At 32.7% G+C, this 23,783-nt stretch overlaps 1 protein-coding gene across 1 annotated transcript; it reads right to left on the reverse strand.

Moving 5' to 3' along the window:
* Positions 1-4,522: 4,522 nt before the first annotated feature.
* On the reverse strand, positions 4,523-6,220 carry LOC145628124 (putative nucleoredoxin 1-2). The gene has a single exon (XM_081680441.1). The coding sequence runs from the start codon at positions 6,218-6,220 to the stop codon at positions 4,523-4,525; it is 1,698 nt and encodes a 565-aa protein (XP_081536567.1).
* Positions 6,221-23,783: the final 17,563 nt, after the last annotated feature.

The following is a 23,783-nucleotide window of genomic DNA, read 5'->3' on the forward strand; positions in this document are numbered from 1 at the left end:
TTGTTATTGAATTATTATTATTCAAAAATTATTAATATTTTTAATTAATTATTATTAATTATTAATATTAATTAATAATATTAATTAATAATAATAATAATTTTTAAAAAACTGGATTAATGTGCATATCAAAACAGGTCACTAATAATATTATTATTATTATTATTAATTATTATATATATTATTAAAATAAAAAATAAAAAATAAAAAAAAATACAAATGGGAAGCGGTTTGGCGCCAAAACCGCTTGCCATTTGCACTGCACATAATCTAATGTGAAGTGCAAATGGCAAGCGGTTTTGGCGCCAAACCGCTTGCCATTCCCCCCAAATGGGAAGCGGTTCTGAACCGCTTGCCATTTACATGGCAATTGGGAAGCCCCCTAAATCCATGCGGTTCAAAACCGCTTCCCATTTGGGGTTTTGAACCGCTTCCCATAATGTTTTTTCTACTAGTGTAAATTACTAGAGTACAAATCCCCTCTCCAAGTTCTCTATCAAAAGGAACCATCTTATTCTCATATACGTGTTTTTGGGTGTTTGTGTTATCCCTTAATTCCGTCCACCACAATCAACAAGCTTCAACCTCGTTCCACACCATGTGTTTTCTTGGGGTATCCACCAAATCATAGAGGTAACAAATGTTATGACTTATCTTCTAATAGGATCATAATTAGCCGGCATGTTGTGTTTGATGAAACGATTTTTCCTTTTGCTAAATTACACACACCCACTTCACATACATATGATTTTTTGGATGATGGTTTACACTCTTATGTGATTCATCACATGGGCGTGCCTGAGCAGCCCATTTCTCCTCTTTCGTCCCAACATGGGGCTGCCTCAGCTAGCCCACACTCTATTTCTCCTCTTTCGGCCCAACATGGGTCTGCCTCAGCTAGCCCACACTCCTCTCCACCTCACCGGGCTAGCTCACACTCCTCTACACCTACACGGACTGGGCCGCGTCCACCTGCTTCTCCCAGCATCCCAGTTTCGTCACCCTCTCTTCCCAACAATGTTGCTGTTGGGCATAATAGGCCACAGCTGGACTGTGGGCCTGCGCAGTCAGCCACGGCCCAGCTGCAACCTACCCAACCAGCTAGCCCATCTGCTTCCTCTTCCCAACCAACTCCAATTCCCACCCCTCACCCAACTATTGTCACTCGTAATAGAAATGGTATCACCAAGCCCAACCCGAAATATCACAATTTCAATACCATGCTGTCCACGGTTACGAAATCACCTCTTCCTCGTAACCCAATTTCTGCTTTGCGTGACCCGAATTGGAAAATGGCAATGGATGATGATTATAATTCTCTTATTAAAAATAAGACGTGGGATTGTGCCCCGTCCGCCTAATGTGAATGTTATTCATTCTATGTGGATTTTTACTCATAAAGTGAAATCTAACAGTGATTTTGAGAGGCATAAAGCCCGTCTTGTAGGTGATGGGAAAACACAACAGGTGGGCATTGATTGTGGGGAGACTTTCAGTCCGGTGGTGAAACCGGCTACTATTCGCACTGTTCTTAGCTTGGCTTTGTCTAAATCTTGGCCAATTCATCAACTTGATGTTAAGAATGCCTTTCTACATGGTGAGCTTAATGAGACAGTCTATATGCATCAACCTCTTGGTTTCTGTGATAAGACACACCCTGATTATGTTTGTTTATTGCGGAAGTCATTATATGGTCTTAAGCAGGCACCCCGGGCATGGTACAAGAGGTTTGCAGATTTTGTTGCCTCTATTGGTTTTACTAATAGCAAAAGTGACAATTCTCTATTTATTTATCGACAGGGGTCAAATACGGATTATTTATTATTATATGTTGATGACATAATTCTTACAGCTTCTTCTCATGCTCTGCGTTGTTCTATTATGTCTCTTCTTAGCTCGAAGTTTGCTATGAAGGACTTGGGTCCTCTTAATTATTTCCTTGGCATTGCCGTGACAAGACATAAGGGTGGATTATTTTTGTCACAACGCAAGTATGCGGAGGAGATTATTGAGCGAGCCAGTATGTCTTCATGTAAGTCCTCGGCTACACCCGTTGAGGTGAAACCGAAGGACGGCTCTTCCGGTTCTCCTTTTGCCGACCCCACATTGTACCGTAGCCTTGCAGGGGCTCTATAGTACCTCACTTTTACGAGGTCGGATATCTCATATGCGGTCCAACAGGTATGCTTACACATGCATGATCCGAAGGATATTCACATGTCTGCTCTTAAGCGGATAATTAGGTACATACAGGGTACTCTTGACCATGGTTTGCACCTTTATCCTTCTTCTATTTCTACACTTATATCCTATACAGATGTTGATTGGGGTGGGTGTCCCGATACGAGACGATCTACCTCTGGATATTGTGTATATTTGGGTGATAATTTGATCTCTTGGTCATCCAAACGCCAGGCTACTCTTTCTAAGTCTAGTGCAGAGGCAGAGTACAGGGGTGTTGCAAATGTTGTTTCGGAGTCTTGTTGGCTTCGAAATTTATTACTTGAGTTACTTTGTCCGATTAAAAAGGCTACATTAGTTTATTGTGACAATGTGAGCGCTATTTACCTTTCGGGTAATCCGGTACATCATCAGCGTACCAAGCATATTGAGATGGACATCCTATTTGTTCGTGAAAAGGTGGCTAGGGCTGAGATTTGGGTTCTCCATGTTCCTTCAAGGCACCAAACTGCGGACATATTCACGAAAGGACTACCACGTGTACTCTTTGAAGATTTCAGGGATAGTCTAAGCGTCCGTCCTCCTCCCGCTAAGACTAAGGGGGTGTGTTAAGATATATTACTCCTAATATATCGTCAGTTGACTTTGTAAATATTCAATTACCTAGTTTATTGCTCTAGGATATTCTGTACATAGTTTATCCTAACTTATAGCTTAATTAGTGGCTTAATTGTAGGCTTGAGATAAGTCTTGTAATGTGTATATAATCACAATGAATAGCAATGAGAAAAACACAGAATATAATTCCTTCAAGTAGGGATAGGGATATTAAAATTGTCAATTTTCTGTCATATTATATAACTGAGTTATGACTCCATTGATGATTGATTCGTTCTATTATGATTAGTGATATCACTTTAACTAGTGTCTATTGGTAGAAATTACGATTAGTGTATATTGTAATTTTGATATCTCACTACTGAACCGGAGCAGTAAAAGCCTCAAAAATGCTCATGCTTTTCATTGTCAAGGATTTCATTATCGTACCTCCCATCTACCGATTTGAATATTTTCGGTAGGTATTCAACCTTTAAGTTATCAGGCACGTGTTAATGATCTCATATTTCTCGTCTAACTAGAGTTTAATACGAGAAATAAGAGTCTAAATTGTTTGAATTAAGTACCCTATTCTGTAATGCGTCTAAATTGTCTAAACTTACAACTTTACAAGAAAGCAAAGCATACTTCACAATAAATATGAAACTAAAGAGCTAAGTTAATAACTCTAAGAAATGAATAATTGTATTTATTAATTCATATTCCTTCGGTAAATATGAAATTAAAGAGCTAAGTAGATGGTTCCTGTCATTGTAATGTCCTGATTCTTTGGTTAGTGTGACTTGAATATGAATAACTGCTATACTTTTTGTAAACATCCATGGCTTTCGGTGTTTATGATATCAGTTTTTCAAACTCTAAACTTAAGAAATTTTACTGATAAAGATTGGTATCAGTTTTATGAACTGTGGCAAGTGAATTTTGATTAAGTGTGTAGCATTCAAATGTACAAAGGAAAACCCTGACTTTACAATATGTCTCACCGGAATCAATCATCCACACGGTTAGCATCATTGTCTTCATAAGAGAAAGAACCTTGCATCTCTGGTGAAGTCCCAAAGATTTTGTACCTCCCACCAGTCCGAGTCATACGGAGTAATATACAGATCAGTGTGGATGAAGCACCATTGTTAGTCAGTCCATAAGATGAGACAAAGTACACTAACACAATTACAGAGTAAACATAGGAAATAAGAATTGATTTCAGACCATAAGAATGCGTGTTATCATTATTAAGGTACAGTTTCGATCAGCTGAATGACCAGATACTGCAGGATCATTGCTTTTTAAGTTGCGTACTTTATCTTGAAGAGTGACATAGAGAGAGAAGCTAATAGATTGATGGATAATGGAGGGATTGTTGGATGATTTTGGGATCAGATCAAAGAACTGAACAAAGGCCATACAATATTGAATATTTGAATAAACTGATATTATGCTCATGCTTGTCGGAAAATAACTATATGTCTAATTGCTAATAATTATAGGGCCATCCCCATGATGTACAACAGATTTTGAATGAAACAATCCTTAATTAAGTAGGAAAAGCTTACTCAACACATTAAGGACACCAGCTAAGTTCACGGTTTACTTCAATGGTATTGCATAAAACTTACAAGAAAGCAAAGCATACTTTTTTCGATAAATATGAAACTAAAGAGCTAAGTTAATAATTCTAAGAAATGAATAATTGTATTTATTATTAATTTATATCCCAGAACCATTAGGATTCCTTCAAATCTGTAATGACATCTTGGCGTAGATGAAGACTGCCCAATTCTCGAAAAGCCTTGGATCCACAAGCATAAAGGTGATTATGAGCTCGAAAAGAACAAATCTTTCCATCTGATCCAAATTTAAGCAAGGTTTCAGGTGCAATGTCATAGTTATACCTGATAAATATTCTTTTCACTAAAAATTCTGAGGGCTCAGGATCATAGGGACATACACACAAAGGCTCCATGGATTCAGCTACTTCGAGATCATCATAATTTTCAAATAACACATTAGTTAACCTAACAACCACCACTTCAAGATCACCGACATCTGCCTTAATCTCATGATACCATTTTAACACTAAATGATAATAATCAGGACCGTGGTCTTCAGCAGACATATAATAAACAAGGACATTCTTTCCTTGGAGACGAGACAGAGGAAACGTCGTGTTGCCTTTATAAACATAATTTGTTGACCCAGTAACCAACAACGACTCCAAGGTGAGTTCTTCAAGTTGCTTCAGTTCCTTCTGGAGCAAGGCCTCCCTAGTGAACGGATAACACTCAACATTGCATTCTTTCAGGATTTCCCCTGCATACTTATCCACATATTCATTATCAGGTCCTACTATCATGACCTTAAAGTCATCACGATCAGAGCCCATAAGTCGGCAAAACTTTTGGCAAACATTGATATTGAAGGGCAAGCGCCACCATGACATCGATATCCCCTTCTTCTTTAACAATCTATCAATTTTATCCTTGTGAACCTGAGGGTCAAGGGGGGTGATAAAAGGCACATAGACCATCACAATCTCAAACGGCAGCTGAGCTTTCATACATTGTTGATGAATATCATGGAGAGTTGAAGCAAAACTTCCATCAACGCACAAGTAGAATGCAACAACGTTCTTGTTAAGTTCTGAGATGGTAATCTTTTTCTTGTTGTAATCTTCAAGAACATAAGAGGAATTGCACCCCAAGAGTCCTTCGAGACTCAATGTAGAAGTTTTGTCCTTGTCAATTACTTCCGAGATTTTCTCTTTAGTAAAGGGAAAGGCATCAGTTCCACAACGGTGGACAAAGCTGTTAGGAAATCCATAAAACAAAACCTTTCTGTTGACATCGGCATCCAAAATAAGACATTTAATATACCAAGAATCAACCAAGTCAAGATACTTGCATATGAAGTCGCGATGCATTGATTCCTTGTATGGTATCACAAGACAAGAGGGTAAAGAGGACAAGAAGTGATCAAAAACTACCTCATAATCTGCCATGGAACTCATCTTTACAGCCACAACCATCTCAAAATCGTTTCTTGTAGCATACAGATCGAAACACATGTTAACTAGCTCCTGCATCCATCTTGCATCAGAGGAGTCAAGAAAGATAGGCACATGAACACAGCAAAGCATGATATATTTTCCGACAAAGGTTTCCTCCTGAACTGCAACCTTGTTGCCCAGATTATTCCGATCAAGGTAGCTCAAACCCGACAACAAGGACATAATATCAAAAGAGTGACCAATTTGAATAGGGCGTGATTCCTGTGCTCCAGAAACCTTGCTGATTATATCTTGAGAATATACTGGCAACACTTTGATTGAATTGACAAAAGGACAAGTTGCTCCAAGTATAACAGGACCTTTGGCCTCAGAACTGACAACAGGCCATGTCGAAAGTAGTACAATTCTGAACATAAAGCCACCAAGTCTTGAGGAAAGAACTCATCATGGAGGCTATCCATAAGATGTACAGGCCTCATCACTCCAAAACTAGAAAAACAGGATAGCAAAGATGCAACAATGAGGTCAACTTCTTCATCATAAAATTTAGAGTCTAAACTACTTTCCATCCAAATCAAACCTGTAGTTCAATCAATTTCAACTTTTAATTAATTCCAGACAAATGTCAGTAGAATAAAAAAAAAATAAAAAATGGACGAATAAATCGGTTCACAGACTCACAAGAATCGTGCGTCAATTATGTAAATTGAACGTACAAAGAAAAAAAAAATAGACCTTAACTAGGCTCTTGAGACCAACATTTTTATAGCCTACTAATTACCAAATATACTCTCAACTAATATTTAATTATTTATAGCATATAAAATATAACCTAAACAGCATTATACCATATGTAAACTTTCTTTCTTCCCTCAAAAAAAAAAAATGTAAACTTTCTTAATCCTATTAACCAAAAAAAAACAAAAAAAAAAATTTTTTAATCCTTTGATCTCTTAGGGCCTGTTCTGTTCCGTTGAAATTCAGTTCAGTTCAATTCATTTCAGTTCAGTTCAGTTCAGTTCAGCTCAGTTCAGCTTAGCTCTTAATTTATGTCTAATGATATTGCTAATGATATAAAGCCAAATTTCATTCTTTTAAGCTCTTATTACAACGACAACAACAACAAAAACAATAATAATAATAATAATAATAATAATAATAATAATAATAATAAAAATAATAATAATAATAATAATAATAATAATAATAATAATAATAATAATAATAATAATAATATTAACAATAATAATAATAACAATAATAATTGAAATAATAATACTAATAATAATAATCAATAAATAATAATAATAATAATAATAATAATAAATAGTATATGTGTTTAAAATGTTTAGAGGTTTCAAGTTTTTAATATATTTTCCATACATTTTATAATATATTTTCCATACATTTTATAATTATAATTATATAGTATATTTTTCGTAAATATTTTAATATATACATTTGTATATACACATATGTATAGTAATAAATAATCAATAAATAATCAAAGATCACTAATCCGTAGTTAAAAATCACTAATTAATAAGTTTTGTTCAGTTCAGTTCAGTTCAGTTCAGCTCAGTTCAGCTCAGCTCAGTTCAGCTCAGCTCAGTTCAGTTCAGTTCAGTTCAGCTGAGTTCAGTCAATCGGAAGTATATTTCTAATAGGATTAGGGATAAGGGTCAATATTATAATTTATATTAAATTACCCTAGAAATATATAAGTTATTCTTATACTCTGTATTATTCGTATACTAGTAAAACTACAATTCTAAAAAAAAAAAAATTCTTATACTACAAAAATTATCATTTTCTAAATATAAATCTTACCCTTTATTAACACTTATAAATTCCCTTTCTGAGAAAGACTTTCTAATAATATTTCTTCTTACCTTTTCAAAAAAAAAAAAAAAAAAAAATTATGTAGGTAGTATTAAATCAATTTATATTACTCTTCATATGTATCCATTTGAAATTACATGTTAAAATACAATCAAACCCATTAACTATCATTAAAATAATAAAGAAAAAAATCATTACAAATTAGAAGTTACCCTACAAACAATATTACAAGACAAAATCGTGGTTTTACCTTTGTGAGGAAAATTAATACAAAGTATTAAAATTGAGGAAAATTTGCAAGGATGATCCTTTTAATTGGTTAACTTTGTGAGGAAGGTCATTTTATGAAAAGGGTGGCATAATCGGCATTTGGGTTGTGGGGAGGGTCCTCTGACCAAACTTCGACGTATTTTTTTTCTTCTTCCCCTTTCCCTCTTTTCCCTCAATTTTCATTTTCCCCCTTTCCCCAATTATGAAACCCTAATTTCATAACAAAATTAATCCCAAATCTTCAATTCTTATCCTTGAAATTACAATTGAACGCCAATCAAAGCCTTTCAACGTGAGTCGAAGAGGTGTAATTGCGGTGTTCCTGTTACTTGAAATTATGGTTTAATAATGGGGAAAAAATGAAAATTGAGGGCAAAAAGGGAAGGGAAAAAAAAGGTAATTTAAGTGGTCACGTGATTTTTTTGCCAGAAAAATTTGGTCAACGCCAAAGCTGGTCAAAGAACCCTCCCCACAACCCAATGCCAGTAAATGGATCTTTTGTGCCACCTTTTTTTAGAAAAAGATCTTTCTCACAAGGTCGACCACTTAAAAGGACCTTCATCGCAAATTTTCTTAAAATTAACTTATTTTTACCGTATTTATTGTTATTATATTCAATGTGCAACCATTTTGTCTAATACAAGAAGGATCTAAAACCATAGACTTAAATAATTTAACCTTGTAATTTAGACAAGATCAATCTTAATTGAACTTAAATTATTATACCATTACAAACTTAATTGGAACTAATTGAATGTTATCAAATTTGATAAAAACTTATGTCATGTTTAATAATATTTCTGTCACACTTTATTATTTTTATGTTACACCTGAATTTAAAATTTGATCAAATCAGAAAATCAAATCAGATCAAACCAAAATCATATTATACTAATCAAATTAGATTAAAATAAGCAAGAATAAAGTGAACAAAACAAGTCATTATTAGAATGTGATTGAAACTTCTTATACTCTGTACATAGTATTATTAAAAGTTCTTATACCTTATTTTTGCACACCTAATCAAACTCATTGAACTTATAAGAGCTCATAACACATACGTAGTATTTAAACTTATTGTACTTATTTGAAACTAGATAGTGCCCATGCGATGCCCTTATATTAGTTCTATTATTTTTTTAAAAAAAAAAAATATGTATTGTACAAACAAATTGTAGGCAATTATTGTTTACTCCCTCCTTTTTTAAATACTTGCTCCATTTCTCCATACGCGTAGTTTTAGGAGAAATTGGAGAAAGTATTAAAATATAGAGGTAGTGGGGTTAGTAGAAGGTAAATTGGAGGAGAGAAAATCTAAAACTAATTAAATTGGGTCCTGCTAGTTGAGAAAAATGAATTAAATATTATAAAAGCTTTCCAAATAAGGAAATAAAGCAAGTATTTAAAAACGGCCGCAAAAAGAAAGTGAAGCAAGTATTTAAAAACGGAGGGAGTATTTGATAAATTTTAATTGGCTTGGAGATTGTTTTCATATCATATTATTTATATACAAAGTACGTACTTAAAATAGAAATATTTACATCCAAAGTACATTACAGAAGGAAAATTTAAGGGAATATAAATGGTAGATAACTAGATTAATCTCGTGCGATGCACGTTTTGATCAAATAAAATTTTCTAAATTTTTTTAAGGGGCGGGGCGGGGCATGCGTGGAGGGTGTGTGTGGGGGGGGGTGTGCAGGTAGTGTTCCCTACTGTGGGGTGTAGGTAAAAATTTGTAAGTAGGATTGTTGTTTGGGCTTGAGTAGAATTTAAGTATTGGGCTACTAAACTTAAAAGGGGATTTTGATTTCAACCAAAAACTTAATAGTTTAGTTTAATAATAATGAAAATCTTATTACTTTTACATCAAAATAGTTCATACTTATAAAATCGAAATAAAAATATTTGTATAAATAATAAATATATTAAAAATATGGGGGATTACAATATAAATGGTAGATAACTAGATTAATCTTGTGCGATGCACGTTTTGATTAAATAAAATTTCTAAATTTGTTTATTTTTTCATACTCCATCCGTGTTTTAATAAGTGTTACACATTTCGAATACGACCGTGTTTTTTTTTTTTTGGCAAAAAACTACATTAAAATATTATATCTCTCTCCCTTCATGGTCCCCACCCAAACCCACTACTACTTTTTTTTTATTATATCTTTCCTCACACATTCATTACTTTTCAATAAAATATTAACCCTACTCGGTCAAATGTAACACTTAAAAAAATACGGAGGAGTACCAAATGTTAAACAAAAATATTCTAAAAACAAATAAAACATCCAATATTAAAAAAGAAAATAGAACTCTTAGAAAAAGCTATACGTAACTAATACTCCGTATCAATCAATCAATCAATCAATACTCCCTCCGTTTTTAAATACTTGCTCCATTATGCGCAGAGTTTTAGGAGAAATTGGAAAAAGTAATAAAATATGGAAGTAGTGGAGTTGGTGGAAGAATAAAAAATTGTAAAAAAAAAAGTAGTGGAGAAATTGGAGGTGAGAGAATATAAAATGAATAAAATATGATATTTGTTGGGTCCACTAGGTGGTAGAAATGAATTAAATATTGTAAAAACTTTCCATATAAGGAAATTGAGCAAGTATTTAAAAACGGTCAAAAAAGGAAAGTAGAGCAAGTACTTAAAAACAGAGGGAGTATATATATACAATACTAAAACAGACACCCGGAATGACACGTGTCAATTCCCGGTACTTTTTTTTCCCTCCAAAAATCCCCTTTATCTTTTTTTTTTTTTTCATTTTTTGTCAATATATACTATCAACTACTTACTATAAAATTTGCACAATTGTAATAATTTTGACAGAAAAACTTGTGTGAACCCGAAGTTCTTCACGTTTGCAACTGGCTTTGTATTAAACATAGTGATCCTTATATTAAACATAGTAACTTTAATTTTAACATAGTAACCTTCAATAAAATTTGTGTGATTTTTAATATTGTTGCAAACTTTAAGTATGACGTTATGATCTAAATTTTAATCTAGTGACCTATATTATTCATATTGACTGCTATTTTAAAAATCTAATATGAGAGGATTTTGGGTGTTGCACGGTCGCCGGCACGGCACAGCACGGCGGCCCACCTGTGGGCCGTGGGCCGTGCCGTGAACAAATTTCTGGGATTTGGCACGGGCACGGCACGTGGCACACCGGGCGGCACGGTGGCCGGCATGTGGGCCGGCACGGTGGCCGGCATGTGGGCCGGCACGCTGGCACGACCCGGCGGCACGGCACGTGGCACGACCGGGCACGGCACGGCACGGCACGAGCCCGCAAGGCACGGCCCGGCACGAACCGGCACGGCACGGCCCGTGCCAAATTACCGTTGGAAAACTAGCCGTTTTTGGCCGTTTTCCAACAGCTATAAACGGCTAGTTTTCCACCCCATTTCCCACCCAAATTCCCTATAAATACCTCATATTTTCCTCCAAAATTTTCACAATTCATCAACTCATCTCTTCTCTCTTATTTTCTAATTTTCTTACTCCCAAATTCTCAATTCTCAAATTCCTACAAATCCTACAATCTTGCTCTCTTTTGTGAAAAAAAAAAAAAAAAATTCTTACTCTCTTATAAATTTTACATTTTTACTATTATTACTTTTATTAGTCTATTACCAAAAAAAAAAATTGTTATATTTACATTCGGGAAATTATAAATTCGGGAAATTATAAGTTCGGGAAATTATAAATTTGGGAAAGCATTGAAGCGTCATTGTAAGATCTAACTCAACTTTATTTTAATTTGTTATTGTTAGTTGTTAATCTTGTTATTATTATTATTATTATTATTATTATTATTATTATTATTATTATTATTATTATTATTATTATTATTATTATTGTTATTATTATTATTATTATTATTATTATTATTATTATTATTATTATTATTGTATTCTTGGAAGTTGGAACTACTTAATTATATAAAAACTACTTTCTATTTTAATTGTGGGTTATTTGGATTGTTGAAATCTGTCTAAGGCGGGACTTGGGCTCTGGACAACGTCGCTCCTAACCTCTCCTACCTGGGATCTCATTAATCCAAGTAATCTACTATTATTATAATTATTTTTAAAAATTTAATTTATATAAAAACTACTTACTAATTCTTATTGTTATTGTTATTATTATTGTTGTGAATTGTTATTATTATTGTTATTGTTACTTTGTTATTGTTATTGTTATTTGTATTATTATTATTATTATTATTGTTACTTTTATTGTTATTATTATTAATTAATCATGGCATATCATCAAACCCGAACGCTTCCTCCTCCTCTAGAAAAGCCAAGTCAAAACGTAGGGAATCACCAAATCCAAACACTTCAATGCCTATGCCCCCCCCCCCCTAACATGCCCTTTCCCTCCCCTAACATGCCCTTTCCAAACACTTCCACCCCTTTCTTTCATCCCCAAAACACGGGAGGGCAAGAACAAATGGATGATATGGCTCCTTGGACCCAATTTCAACAAAGCCAATTTCAACAACATGAATTTCCTTTTCCTCTTCCTTCCCAAGGTAGCCAAACACAAGCCTCCGGGTCGAGTGAACCATCCACCCAAATGCCCAACACCCAAAATCCTAACATATTAGAGTGGTGTACCGAAGAGGATTTTGCTCAAACTAAAAGAAAGAGTGAAGTTTGGTCACATTATCAATTAAGTAAAAATGGACAAAAAGCCAAGTGTCGGACTTGTGGTAAAATTTTCTCGGCCGATACCAAGGGAGGGACGGGACACCTTAGTAGACATACAAAAAAATGTGGTGGACCATCTAGTGATCCAACCCAACCCAAAATTTCTCAATTCCATCCAAAGGCTTCATTTACAATTACGAGAGAGATAGGGATGAACTTGGGAGAATGATTGTACATGCGGAACAACCTTTTCTTTTCGCCGAAAATGATGCCTTCAACAACTATATTAACCGAGCACTACAACCAAAACACAATAAAATCTCCCGAAAAACCGTTCGATCTGCTGCCATGAAGAGTTATCTAGAGTACAAATTGAAATTAGTAAATGAATTAGCTAATCTTCCTAGTAGAGTTTCTTTAACCGCCGATGCATGGGATGGTGGTTACGGACTCCACTATTTATGTGTTACTTGTCATTGGTTAGATAATGAGTGGATATTACAAAAACGCATCATTCATTTCAAAATGCTTGAATACCCTCATACCGGTCTTAACATTTCACATCATTTAATGGAAGCCATTGATGCATATAGTCTTAGGGATAAAATCATGTCTATGACTTTCGATAATGCAACTTCTATGACATATAGTGCGAATTTGGTCAAAAACCAATTGACCGATGTTATATTAGATGGAGATGCACTTCATGTTAGATGTATTTGTCATGTTCTTAACTTGTGTGTGAAGGATGGAACACAAGCAATTGGTCCATTTTATCACAAAATAAGGAATGCTATTATGTCTATTAATAGCTCTAACATGAGATATCAAGAATGGAAAGGTTTTTGCAGGCAACAACGGATAAAAACCATAAAAATAGCACTGGATTGTCCAACTAGGTGGAACTCCACCTATGAAATGTTGAGTCGGGCAATCGAGTACAAGGTTCATTTAACACTTTTTTATAATATGAAATTTCCACAAAATGCTTTACTAGAAGATGATTGGGTTAATTGTGAAAAATATATGCAGTTTTTACAATTACTATATGGTATGACACATTGTTTTTCTTCTGTATATAATCCTTGTTCTCATTCTTTTCTTAGTAATGCATGTTTACTTGCACAACTTTTTGCGGAACACCGATCTCAACATGTTTTTGTCGTGGATATCTTCCATCCATGGAGGAAAAATGGCGTAAATATTACACCGATATTCCTATGATTTATATTTTTGCTTCTATTTTAGATCCTAGGCAAAAATATGATAGCACCTTTTTATTAATTGATATTTATTATAGTAACATGAATTTTGAAGATGATGTTGAAACTTTTAAAAGTAAGGTGACAAATGATTTTTTTTTCTTTATATAGAGTTTATGAAAGTAAATATGGAACCGTGTCTCGATTTGCCCCTTCTCAAACATCCAAAAATGTAAGTAAACGGGCCAAAGGTTTATTTGCACAAGCTGCTAACATGATGTCCAAGTTTTCAGGTACGGAATCATCATCAAGTAAGAGAACACAAAACGATGTTTCGGAGTTGCAAATGTACTTAAGTTACGACTTCATGAAAGGCATGGACGATGAAGAGATGTTTGGCCTCGACATCCTCGATTGGTGGAAATCACAAACCGTGAAACATCCAATTTTTGTCGGCAATGGCTCCTGATATTTTTGCAATCCAAGTCTCCTCCGTTGCCTCCGAAAGAGCTTTTAGTGCGTCGGGACGAGTTTTAGACGATAGAAGAACAAGACTAAAACCCGAAACACTTGAAATGTGTGTTTGCTTCAAGGATTGGTTGGATGCCGAAACTCGTTCTCAAGATCGTACTTATGCACAAAACGACGACGATGAAGGAACGTCGACTTCTTTTAGTTCTCATACTTCTCAATCAACTCAATTGGCGGATGAACTTGAACCTCTAGAAGACGAAGGCGAAGACGAAGATGAAGACGAAGACGAAGATGAAGACGAAGGCGAAGACGAAGACGACCAATAATAATTACATGATTACATATTTACATTATACACTATTGTATTCTTTTTGTATTATCGAACTTCGTATTCCGTATAATAAATGAAGTAATTCAATATTCATACACTATTGTACGATTTTTAATTATCATTACTTATTTTGTATTATTTAATTATCGTACATTCGTACCGGCTACCGTCATATAATAAAATAAGTTATTCTTCAATTTTTTGTGTTTTCGGATTATCGCACTCGTATTTTTTTTTTTATTATATGCATTGTTGTTTTTTGCTAAATTAATAAAATTGTTTTTATTTGTTTAAATAAACTTAAACATAATTATTAATTAGATAAATAATTTATATAACCTAAATTAAAATAAAGTTGTTCAAAAAATGAAAACAAAATATATTAACATTAACATTTAACATAAACATAAATTAATCACATATATTAAGTTGTACTAAAAAAAATATATATCGTTTAATTCGTTTTTTTTTTCATTTATTAAAAAAAAAAAAAAAAAAAACTGGCACGGTTTGGCCCGCGGCCCGGCACGGCACGGCCCGCAAGGCACGTGGGCCGTGCCGTGCCGTGGGCTGGGTGTGCCAAATTCAGGCACGGCACGGCCCCCACCCCGGCACGTAATTATTTATGGCTAGACTCTAGTTTAGCCATTTATCCCTACACCCCCCCCCTAAACGACGCGTACCACTACCCCCACACATCCCAGTAACTTCCCTCTAAAACTGCCAGTAACTTCCCACTACCCCACCCATATATATATATATATAATTAAAAAAAAAAAAAAAAACTTTTCAAATAATCACATTTACTCTGCATTTTCTTTCTCATCCTCTTTCTCCAATTTCTCACTCAACCTCCATTTTCTCTCTCTACTCCATTTTCGTACATGCAATTAGCAAGTAAAATTGTCTAAAATGTCCGACATAAGAGACGAAATTGCACAATCTCGACAAATTTCAACAACAACAAACCAAAAGTCTAATGAGTAAGTATGTTTTACATGTTTAGTGTAAAATTAATTGAAAATTGCGAAACAAAACCCTAATTTTTTGGTATTTTTTCTTTTTGATGATGCTTCGGAAAAAAAATTGAAAATGCTGGAGTTCCAGAACAATCAAAGTAAGTATTACTATTTTTTTTGGAATTATAAGCATAAATTTATTTAAATTTGCTCATATTTAAACAAGTTACTGTTTAATTTCAAAATAAACATAATTTTCCTCTATTTCTGAGACGATAATAAAAATTTAAACAAGTTACTGTTAATATTGGAATGTATGCATAATTTTGATTAAATGATCAACCAAAAACTACATAAAATATACAAAAAAACGAACTGTGGAAAAAAAATATAAAGTATAGTATTGTGAAATATAATGAACAAATACAAAACAGTATATGTTCAAATTGGATTGTGTGTATATATGTGTGCATATATATGTATACATATGTTCAAATTTGTATATTATGTGTACAACGTGCAATCTATGTTTGTTTCTAAATTGTTCATTTCTAAATTTATGTGTATACATTTACTGACATATTAATTGTTCATTTCTAAATTCCATTTTGTACAAATAGAAAACATATACTTTATTCATCTGTGTAGTAAAATGAACATTTACAAAACACTATATGGTCAAAATTCATATTATGTTATATATATCCATATATGTGTATACAAATGTTCATTGCTACAACTATATTGATCATTTATATGAACTATTCTGTACATTTGTCTAACATAGAAACATCATGTCAATTTTTATGATTTACAATATTAATTTACATTGTAGTGATGTACCATTTAAAGTGATACACTTGATGCAATTTGACAATGGAATGTTCAATCCTTATCCTATAATTCATGAGAGAAAAGAATGTTCTGAAATAGACAACAAATTGGATAGAAATGAAGTTATAAAAAAGTGGGAACCCTATTTATTAAAAGACAACCTACATCCCAAGTAAGTTGATATACTTACAAATATTCATATATGTAATATTTAATGTACAATCATTTACTTCAATACTTAATCTCATAATTGAAATAATTTGTAAAATTTTAGTGAACCAAAAAAGTTGAAAGTGAAATTTATAATGTCAAGATCAAGGCCAGAGAAAAATCAATCAATAAGGTATAAATACTTAATAAAAATTCAATAATTAATTTTTATACAGTTACATAATCATACTTTTATGTATCAACATTCGAAAAATTTCAGTGAACAAGAGAAGGAAACTTCAAAAGTAGATGATGCATCAACAAATCAAGGGTATATTCTACCTCAATGTGTTTAATGTTCATTTATTTCTTAGTTGTCATACATAATCTAATGATTTGCATTCTCAGAAAAAAAAACAACTGAAGAGGAAGCAAAAACTGATCACCTACAACAAGAAAAGGCTAGATCAGAATTAGTGAATACAGGGTATTTGATTCCCATAATGTTCATATTCATATTACTTAATAAACATTTTTAATCATTTGAAATTAATTGATTTTCAGAAATCAATCACCTAAGAAAGACACAAGAGAGGTTGAACAACTACAACCAAAAAAGGATGCAGCAGGGTATTTTCAGAAATCAACTAATGTTCATTTTCATATTAGTTGATAAACATTTTTAATCATTTTCAATTTTTAATTTTCAGAAATGAATCAACTGAAGATGAGCCTCCAAAAGAGGCTACAGCAAAGGATCAGCCTACACAACAAGTGAAGGCTATAGCAGAGGATGAGCCTCCAGCAGAGGAAGAGCCTCCAAAAGAGGATGAGCCTCCAGCAGCAGTTGAAGAAACACATTCATACATAATGCAAAAGTATGAACATATATAACTTATTAAATGTTTCTATTCCACATTTACAATATTATTGATCATAAATTATCTGTTGCCAGGAAAAAATAAAAGTGTCAACTCAAGGAATACTAAAAAAACTGACAAAAAACTGGAAAACTGCTCCTGTTAGCAAGGTCATTGCTGCTAAAAAGGCCCCTGCTACAACTGTTGATACTGCTGGAAAAGCCACTGCTGCTGAAATGGCCCCAGCTACAACTACTGAAAAGTCCTCTGCTGCAGAAAAATCCCATGCAGCAAGTTCTGCCAATGCACAACAGAAGGCTCCTGCTGAAATTAAAAAAATCCTATTAGGTAATGTACATAATTGTTAAATTAAATATTAAATTTTTTTAATCAATAACACTTATACTGAAAATGTTCATTTACCAATTTGTAAATGATCTAAATGTATAGGTGGTGAAGAAATTGAGATTGAGGATGAAACAGAAGAAGAATTGGAAAGACAAAGACAAGAAGAATTGCAAAGGGATGAGGAGTTGACAAGAATATTGAGAGGTATAAAACCTGTTGAAGAGTTAAATTTGTCTCAAAAGAGTGAAGAATCTTCACAAAATTCAAAGCAACCAAGAAGGAAAATGGTTGCAAGGAAAAATCAAAAGAAAAAAGAATTGGAAGAAAATCAGAAAAAACAGGAAGATGAACAATCACCAGCAAGAAGAACAAGAAGTAAATCACGAGGTAAATAAAATGTACAATTTCTAATATAACAATGATCATATTAAATAAAATATTACAACTATATTAATATTTATATAACAATGTTTATTTGCAGATGTTAAGTTGCCTGGCATATCAGCTATAGCAACAGCTGCTGCAGCAATTGCTGAAAACCTACCAGCAGCAACAACACCCAAAAAACCTAGGCGTCCAAGGGCTGCAACTGCAGTTGCAGAGAAACCTGCTGAGAAAACAGGGCGTACAAGGGCTGCAGTTATTGGGAAAGCAGGCCAAAAAGGTAAAAGAACATATCTAAAACAATAAATGTTCAATTACAATCTTACACTTTTAAAATGTTTATTTTACTTAATGTAATTGATCAAATAATTAGGTGGTCAGAAAAGACCTGCTGCATCAGCCAAAGGTCCTGCAAAAAAAAGAAAAGTCATAGATAAAGTGCCTTATGATGAACCATCAGAGGATGAAGAACAAGAAGAAGTCCCTGCAACAAGTTCTGCTCCTGCAGAAAAGAAAATTCTTAAAAAAGTAGAACAAAAAGGTAATGTACATATTAATAAAGTTAAATGTTCAAATACAAACTAGCAATTTACACTTTCATATATATGTTCATTTTACATATTATAATTGATCAAATGTTTAGGTGGCCAGAAGAGGCCTTCTGCATCAGCTAAAGGCCCTTTGAAGAAAACAAAAATCATTGAAGAACAATCAAAGGAGGAAAATGAAGAAGATGATAAAAGTAATACTGATAGTGGATCAGACAGTGAGGATCCAGCTTTTGATGCTGAAAAAGAAGAAGATGAAGAAAGTGAGGAGGTGGAAGTAGTTCAAGAAAAGAAAACAACATTGAAAAAACCAAAAGCTGAAGAAAAAAGAACGGTTCTGTATGAGAGGGAACCAATAAAAAAGATTGTGAAGAGGAAAACTGAATTTTCAGTGGCTAAAAAAAAGAAGAGGAGGAAGAAAAGAATGAAGAGGAAGTTGGAAGTTCGACAAGAGGAGGCCATGTCAAATTCATGCATTGGGTTAAGAAAATGAGTGATACACAGAAGAAATTAGTGCATGAAATAGGACTGGGGCCGTTGTTGGATATAGAACTTCCTTAGCTTGACAAACAATTCAGCCATTGGGTTTTAGATAGCTTTGAAGTCAGTAGTTGTAGTTTTGAGCTGCCTAAAGGTGAGAAAATTGAAATTGAGGTGGAGGATGTGAGAATTGTATATGGTTTGCCAATGGGAGACATTCCCATTGTTGAAGCCAAATCAGGCAGAGCAAGTGAAGATTTTGGTGTATTTATAAAAAATTGGAGGTCAAAATGGCAAGGCAAAACACCATCTGTAAACCAAATTATTGCTCAATATACAAGTGATAAATTCAAAAACCAAAGGCCAGCAGAAGAAGATTTTCTCACTAACTTTTTGGTAGTTGCTGTGAATTGTTTGATGAAGTGTATTTCAAACAACCAATGCCATTTCAAGTTTCTGTTTTCTATGATGGACAAAGAAAAAATAAAAAACTTGAATTGGTGTCAGTACGTGTTTGACTCTCTCATCAGTTGCCATGTGACATGGAGAAAGAGTGGAGGAAAAGGATTCTACAATGGACCACTGCAATTTCTGATGGTAAGTTTACAACACACAATAGTAAATTATAAAATGTTCATTTTAGTAACAATGAATGTTCATTAACAAAATGTTAAATATCGATTTCGTCTAAAATTTTAATCTTTTATATTAATTGTTCATTTGTATTATATTATATGTTCATTTATAGTAATGGGTTTTGGTGCAGCTGTTCTACTTTGACAGAGTTCAAAGATTGAACAAAAAACAACCAAGAACAATTCCAATAATTTCTTGTTGGAAAAGGGATATGTCACTTGAAAGGATAAAAACAGAAAATGATTTGAACTATGGATATGGAAAAGTCCTTCCAAGAATAGAAGAAAAGCCTGAAGACAATCCTAAGGTACAAAATGATCATTTATAAATTATGAAATGTTCAATATCAAAACACATAATGTCTTATATGATTTTTTTTATATGTTCTATAAATGACAGGTCTTTATGAATGAATTTGCATCAATGGTACAAGAAGTTGGTGCATCTTTGGCAAGACTTTCTACCAAATTGGTTAAGGCAAAAGAGCTCTTCCCTGGGAATCAGTTGGTCAAGAAGGTAGATGAAGTGTTGGGAAAGATGGCAAGAGAACCATCAATTCTCAGCCAAGATGAAGAAATATTTGGATCAGAGGATTTTTTGAATGCCATAGCACAAATTGAGAAGGAACTGATGGAGGCAAGTGAAGCAGAAAAAAAGAAAACAGGAAATGAGAAGGAATATGATATAAGGAAGGCATTCAGTTTGGGTTGCAACTTAACTCCCCCAACTCCAACAACTGGTAAATATGCTTAATTAAAAACTGTCATTAATTTGAATATCCTTACTTAAAGAGTATAATATAATTAAAGAATTAAAATTTAATTTATTTGTACACAGAAGCACAGATTAATGTTGCAGCCACAACTTCAACAACAACTGATGCAAATGTTTCTTCTAAGCCAGAAGAGGGTAAAGCTTTAATATCTATGTACAATTATGAAAAGTATAATGTTCATTTATAAAATAATAAGTTTGTTTAGTCTAAATATTCAAAAAAGTATATATTCAAAATAACAAATGTTCATTTACATTAACAATTTCATATATTTTAAATCAACAGAAAGAGTTGGAGGTTCAAATTCTGAAGAACCACAAGATGGAGGAAATTCAAAAAAAGGTAAAAAGTTCACTTATATAGTATTAAATGAACATTTGTGATTGTAAAATATTCTTCTTTAATGATACTAAGTCTATATATGTGTGAATGCAAATTAATACAAAACGCATTAAACAAAGGTGAAGGTTCAAAATCTGAAGCATTAGAAGAAAATGTTGAAGGAAATTCAAATAGTGGTACAATGCTCACATATTACAAATAAATGATCAAATTATTAAGTATAATGTTCATTTCTAGTTATATAAAATTTCTTTCATGTATTTTGTTTGCAGCATCTGATTCAAAAGTTGGTGATCCCAAGACACCAACTGAAAATAGGGAAGCTACTGGAGATATTTTTACAATCTTGAAATCTCCAACATGTTCAAGTATGGAAGATATCCTTGATAAATCAAACAAGAAAGGAGGAAGCATGGGGTAAACATGGAAGACCTATCTTGTTAGAAAATATAGAATTTTGAATGGACATGTAGAATAAATTTGGTTATAAAGTGTAATTATTTTGGACAGTTTTTGTTTATGAAGTTAGTAATGGATATGTATTATAAAATCAGAAGGGAATATTTTGCTTTAGGGTAGGAATGCACAATTTAAGATATGTAAATTATGTATTTTAATTTAAATGTCTTAGTAATATTTTAAGTGTTTATTGTTCAAAAAAGGAGAATAATGTTTTTTTTTATATTAATTACTCTTCATTACTAACCATGATTAATATTTCAGAGAAGACAAGAAGAAACAGATATATGCTTCAAATGTGAAGGAAAGGTAAATGATTATTCCACATATACATGTTCTTTTTCATTAAACTGAATAATCATTTATACTATATTTATATTCAGTGAGACAAAAAAGGATTCAAAAGAAATTGAAACAGAGAAGATTCAAATTTCCAAAAACACAACAGGACAAAGGTAAATGGTCTTTACATGTGTATAGATTTATAATGTTCATTATCAATATACTAAATGATCATTCATAATTCAATATTTATTCAGTGACAGAGAGAAGACTTTGGAAAGAAAAAAATCAAGAGAAGCTGAGAAGGCAAAAACTGAGATTGCAAAGGAAAAAGAGATAAGGTATTACTATTTGTTCTTTATATAAATTATTTGTTCATTATTAAAAAAATTCATATTTGTATTAATATATGGTCACATTAACTAGGCCACAAAGGGAAATCCCAAATGTTCCTCTTGCTTTCCGATCTCCATACATGGTCAAGTACAAGGATTTGTTCAAAGATGAAGACACAATGAACAAACTTGTAACAGACTATGCTTATAGTGGAAAAGATCAAAGGTATACATCACTTACTTCATTAAAACTTTAACATTATGTTTGTTGTAAACTCATAAAATTAAAAAAAATGATATTTTGCAGTGAGCTACTATACTATGATGGAGTGAATTTGATCAATAGGGCAGAGATGAAAACTCTTGAAGGGGATACATTAGTAGTTAACAATGTGATCGATTCATAGGCAGTACTTCTGAATCAAAAAAGGTCAAAGAACAAGTTATACTTTTCAACATTTCCACATGTAAGTCTTTATTGAAATTACACATGTATACATTGGTGTACTAAAATGATCAATTCACTTATACTAGATGATCATTATGAATATTAAAATGATCCTTGTGCATTATTTGCAGCAAATTATGTATGCAAATACAGTGTGTCCTGAAGGATCATCAATGGAGCTTAGAATTGCATACTTCAAAGAAAGAATAACAAATGAATTGAGGTTATACAAAATCAAGAGTGCAGTTGGATATCAACAGGTATTAATGAACAATATGGAATTATAATATGTTCATTTACATTAATGTGTATATATAATAATATTGTGTACTATGTACAGATTTTTTTTCCAGTGGCCATATATGCACATTTCTATCTTCTATGCATTGATCATATCAATGAGACAATGCATATAATTGACAACAGGAAACTGCCAAAACATCAAACAATTGCAACAAAGTATGAAAACCAACCCCAATTGGTGGTAAGTATATTGTTTAATAGATATATAAATGATCAATTTGTTTATACAAAATGATCAATATTGAAAATTAAAATGATCAATATTAATATGATCCTTTGAATTTTTTTTCTGTATATGTTGCAGTTAAAAGGATATGCAGAATATTTGAAAGGGTTGGGGTATGAAGATGCAGATTCTATTGAGAAATATAAGGTGGTTTTGCAAAAAATGAAGTGGAGGAGCAACGAAGATTACACCAACTGTGGAGTTTACATTATGAAACATATGGAAACTTTCACTGCTGATCCCAATGAAGAATGGGTTTGTGACCTAAAACCAAACAATGTAAGTAAATTTCAACAAAACAAAAAAATATACTTCATGATCACTTTATAATACATAATGATCATTTATATCCCATTAATGTTCATGTTTATAATAAATTATTTTCTTGGAACAGGTGAACCAAATCAGAAAGCTCAGAGTACAATACACTGCTGAACTAATGCTGAATGAAAGAAACAGGCAGTCACAGAACAATAGAAGAGCAGCAAGAAGATTTGCACAAGCTTAATACAATATGTTCATATATAGACATATATATGATCATACTTGCTTTCAGTATTTGTATGGACATAAGTTTTTGTTGTTGTTCAAGTAAAGACAAAATTTATTATCTTTTTAATATTTACAAATAGTAAAGTGTTACATTATAATTGCCAGTTTTAAATCATCTAATATAATTATTCCAATTTAATAATGGTTCTTACTATTTAAAATAGTATATGATCACTTCCAAAAGAAAAAATTATCATTTATAGAACATTTAAGAATAGTTTGAAAAAAAAAAAGATTCAAATTACTTAATAAAT

Source organism: Chenopodium album, chromosome 4, assembly GCF_948465745.1.
Source record: "Chenopodium album chromosome 4, dcCheAlbu1.1, whole genome shotgun sequence".
Taxonomy (NCBI): Eukaryota; Viridiplantae; Streptophyta; class Magnoliopsida; order Caryophyllales; family Amaranthaceae; genus Chenopodium; species Chenopodium album.

Excerpts from the sequence above, each read along its gene's own strand:
- LOC145628124 (XM_081680441.1), bottom strand. The coding sequence starts at position 6,220 with ATGTTCAGAATTGTACTACTTTCGACATGGCCTGTTGTCAGTTCTGAG.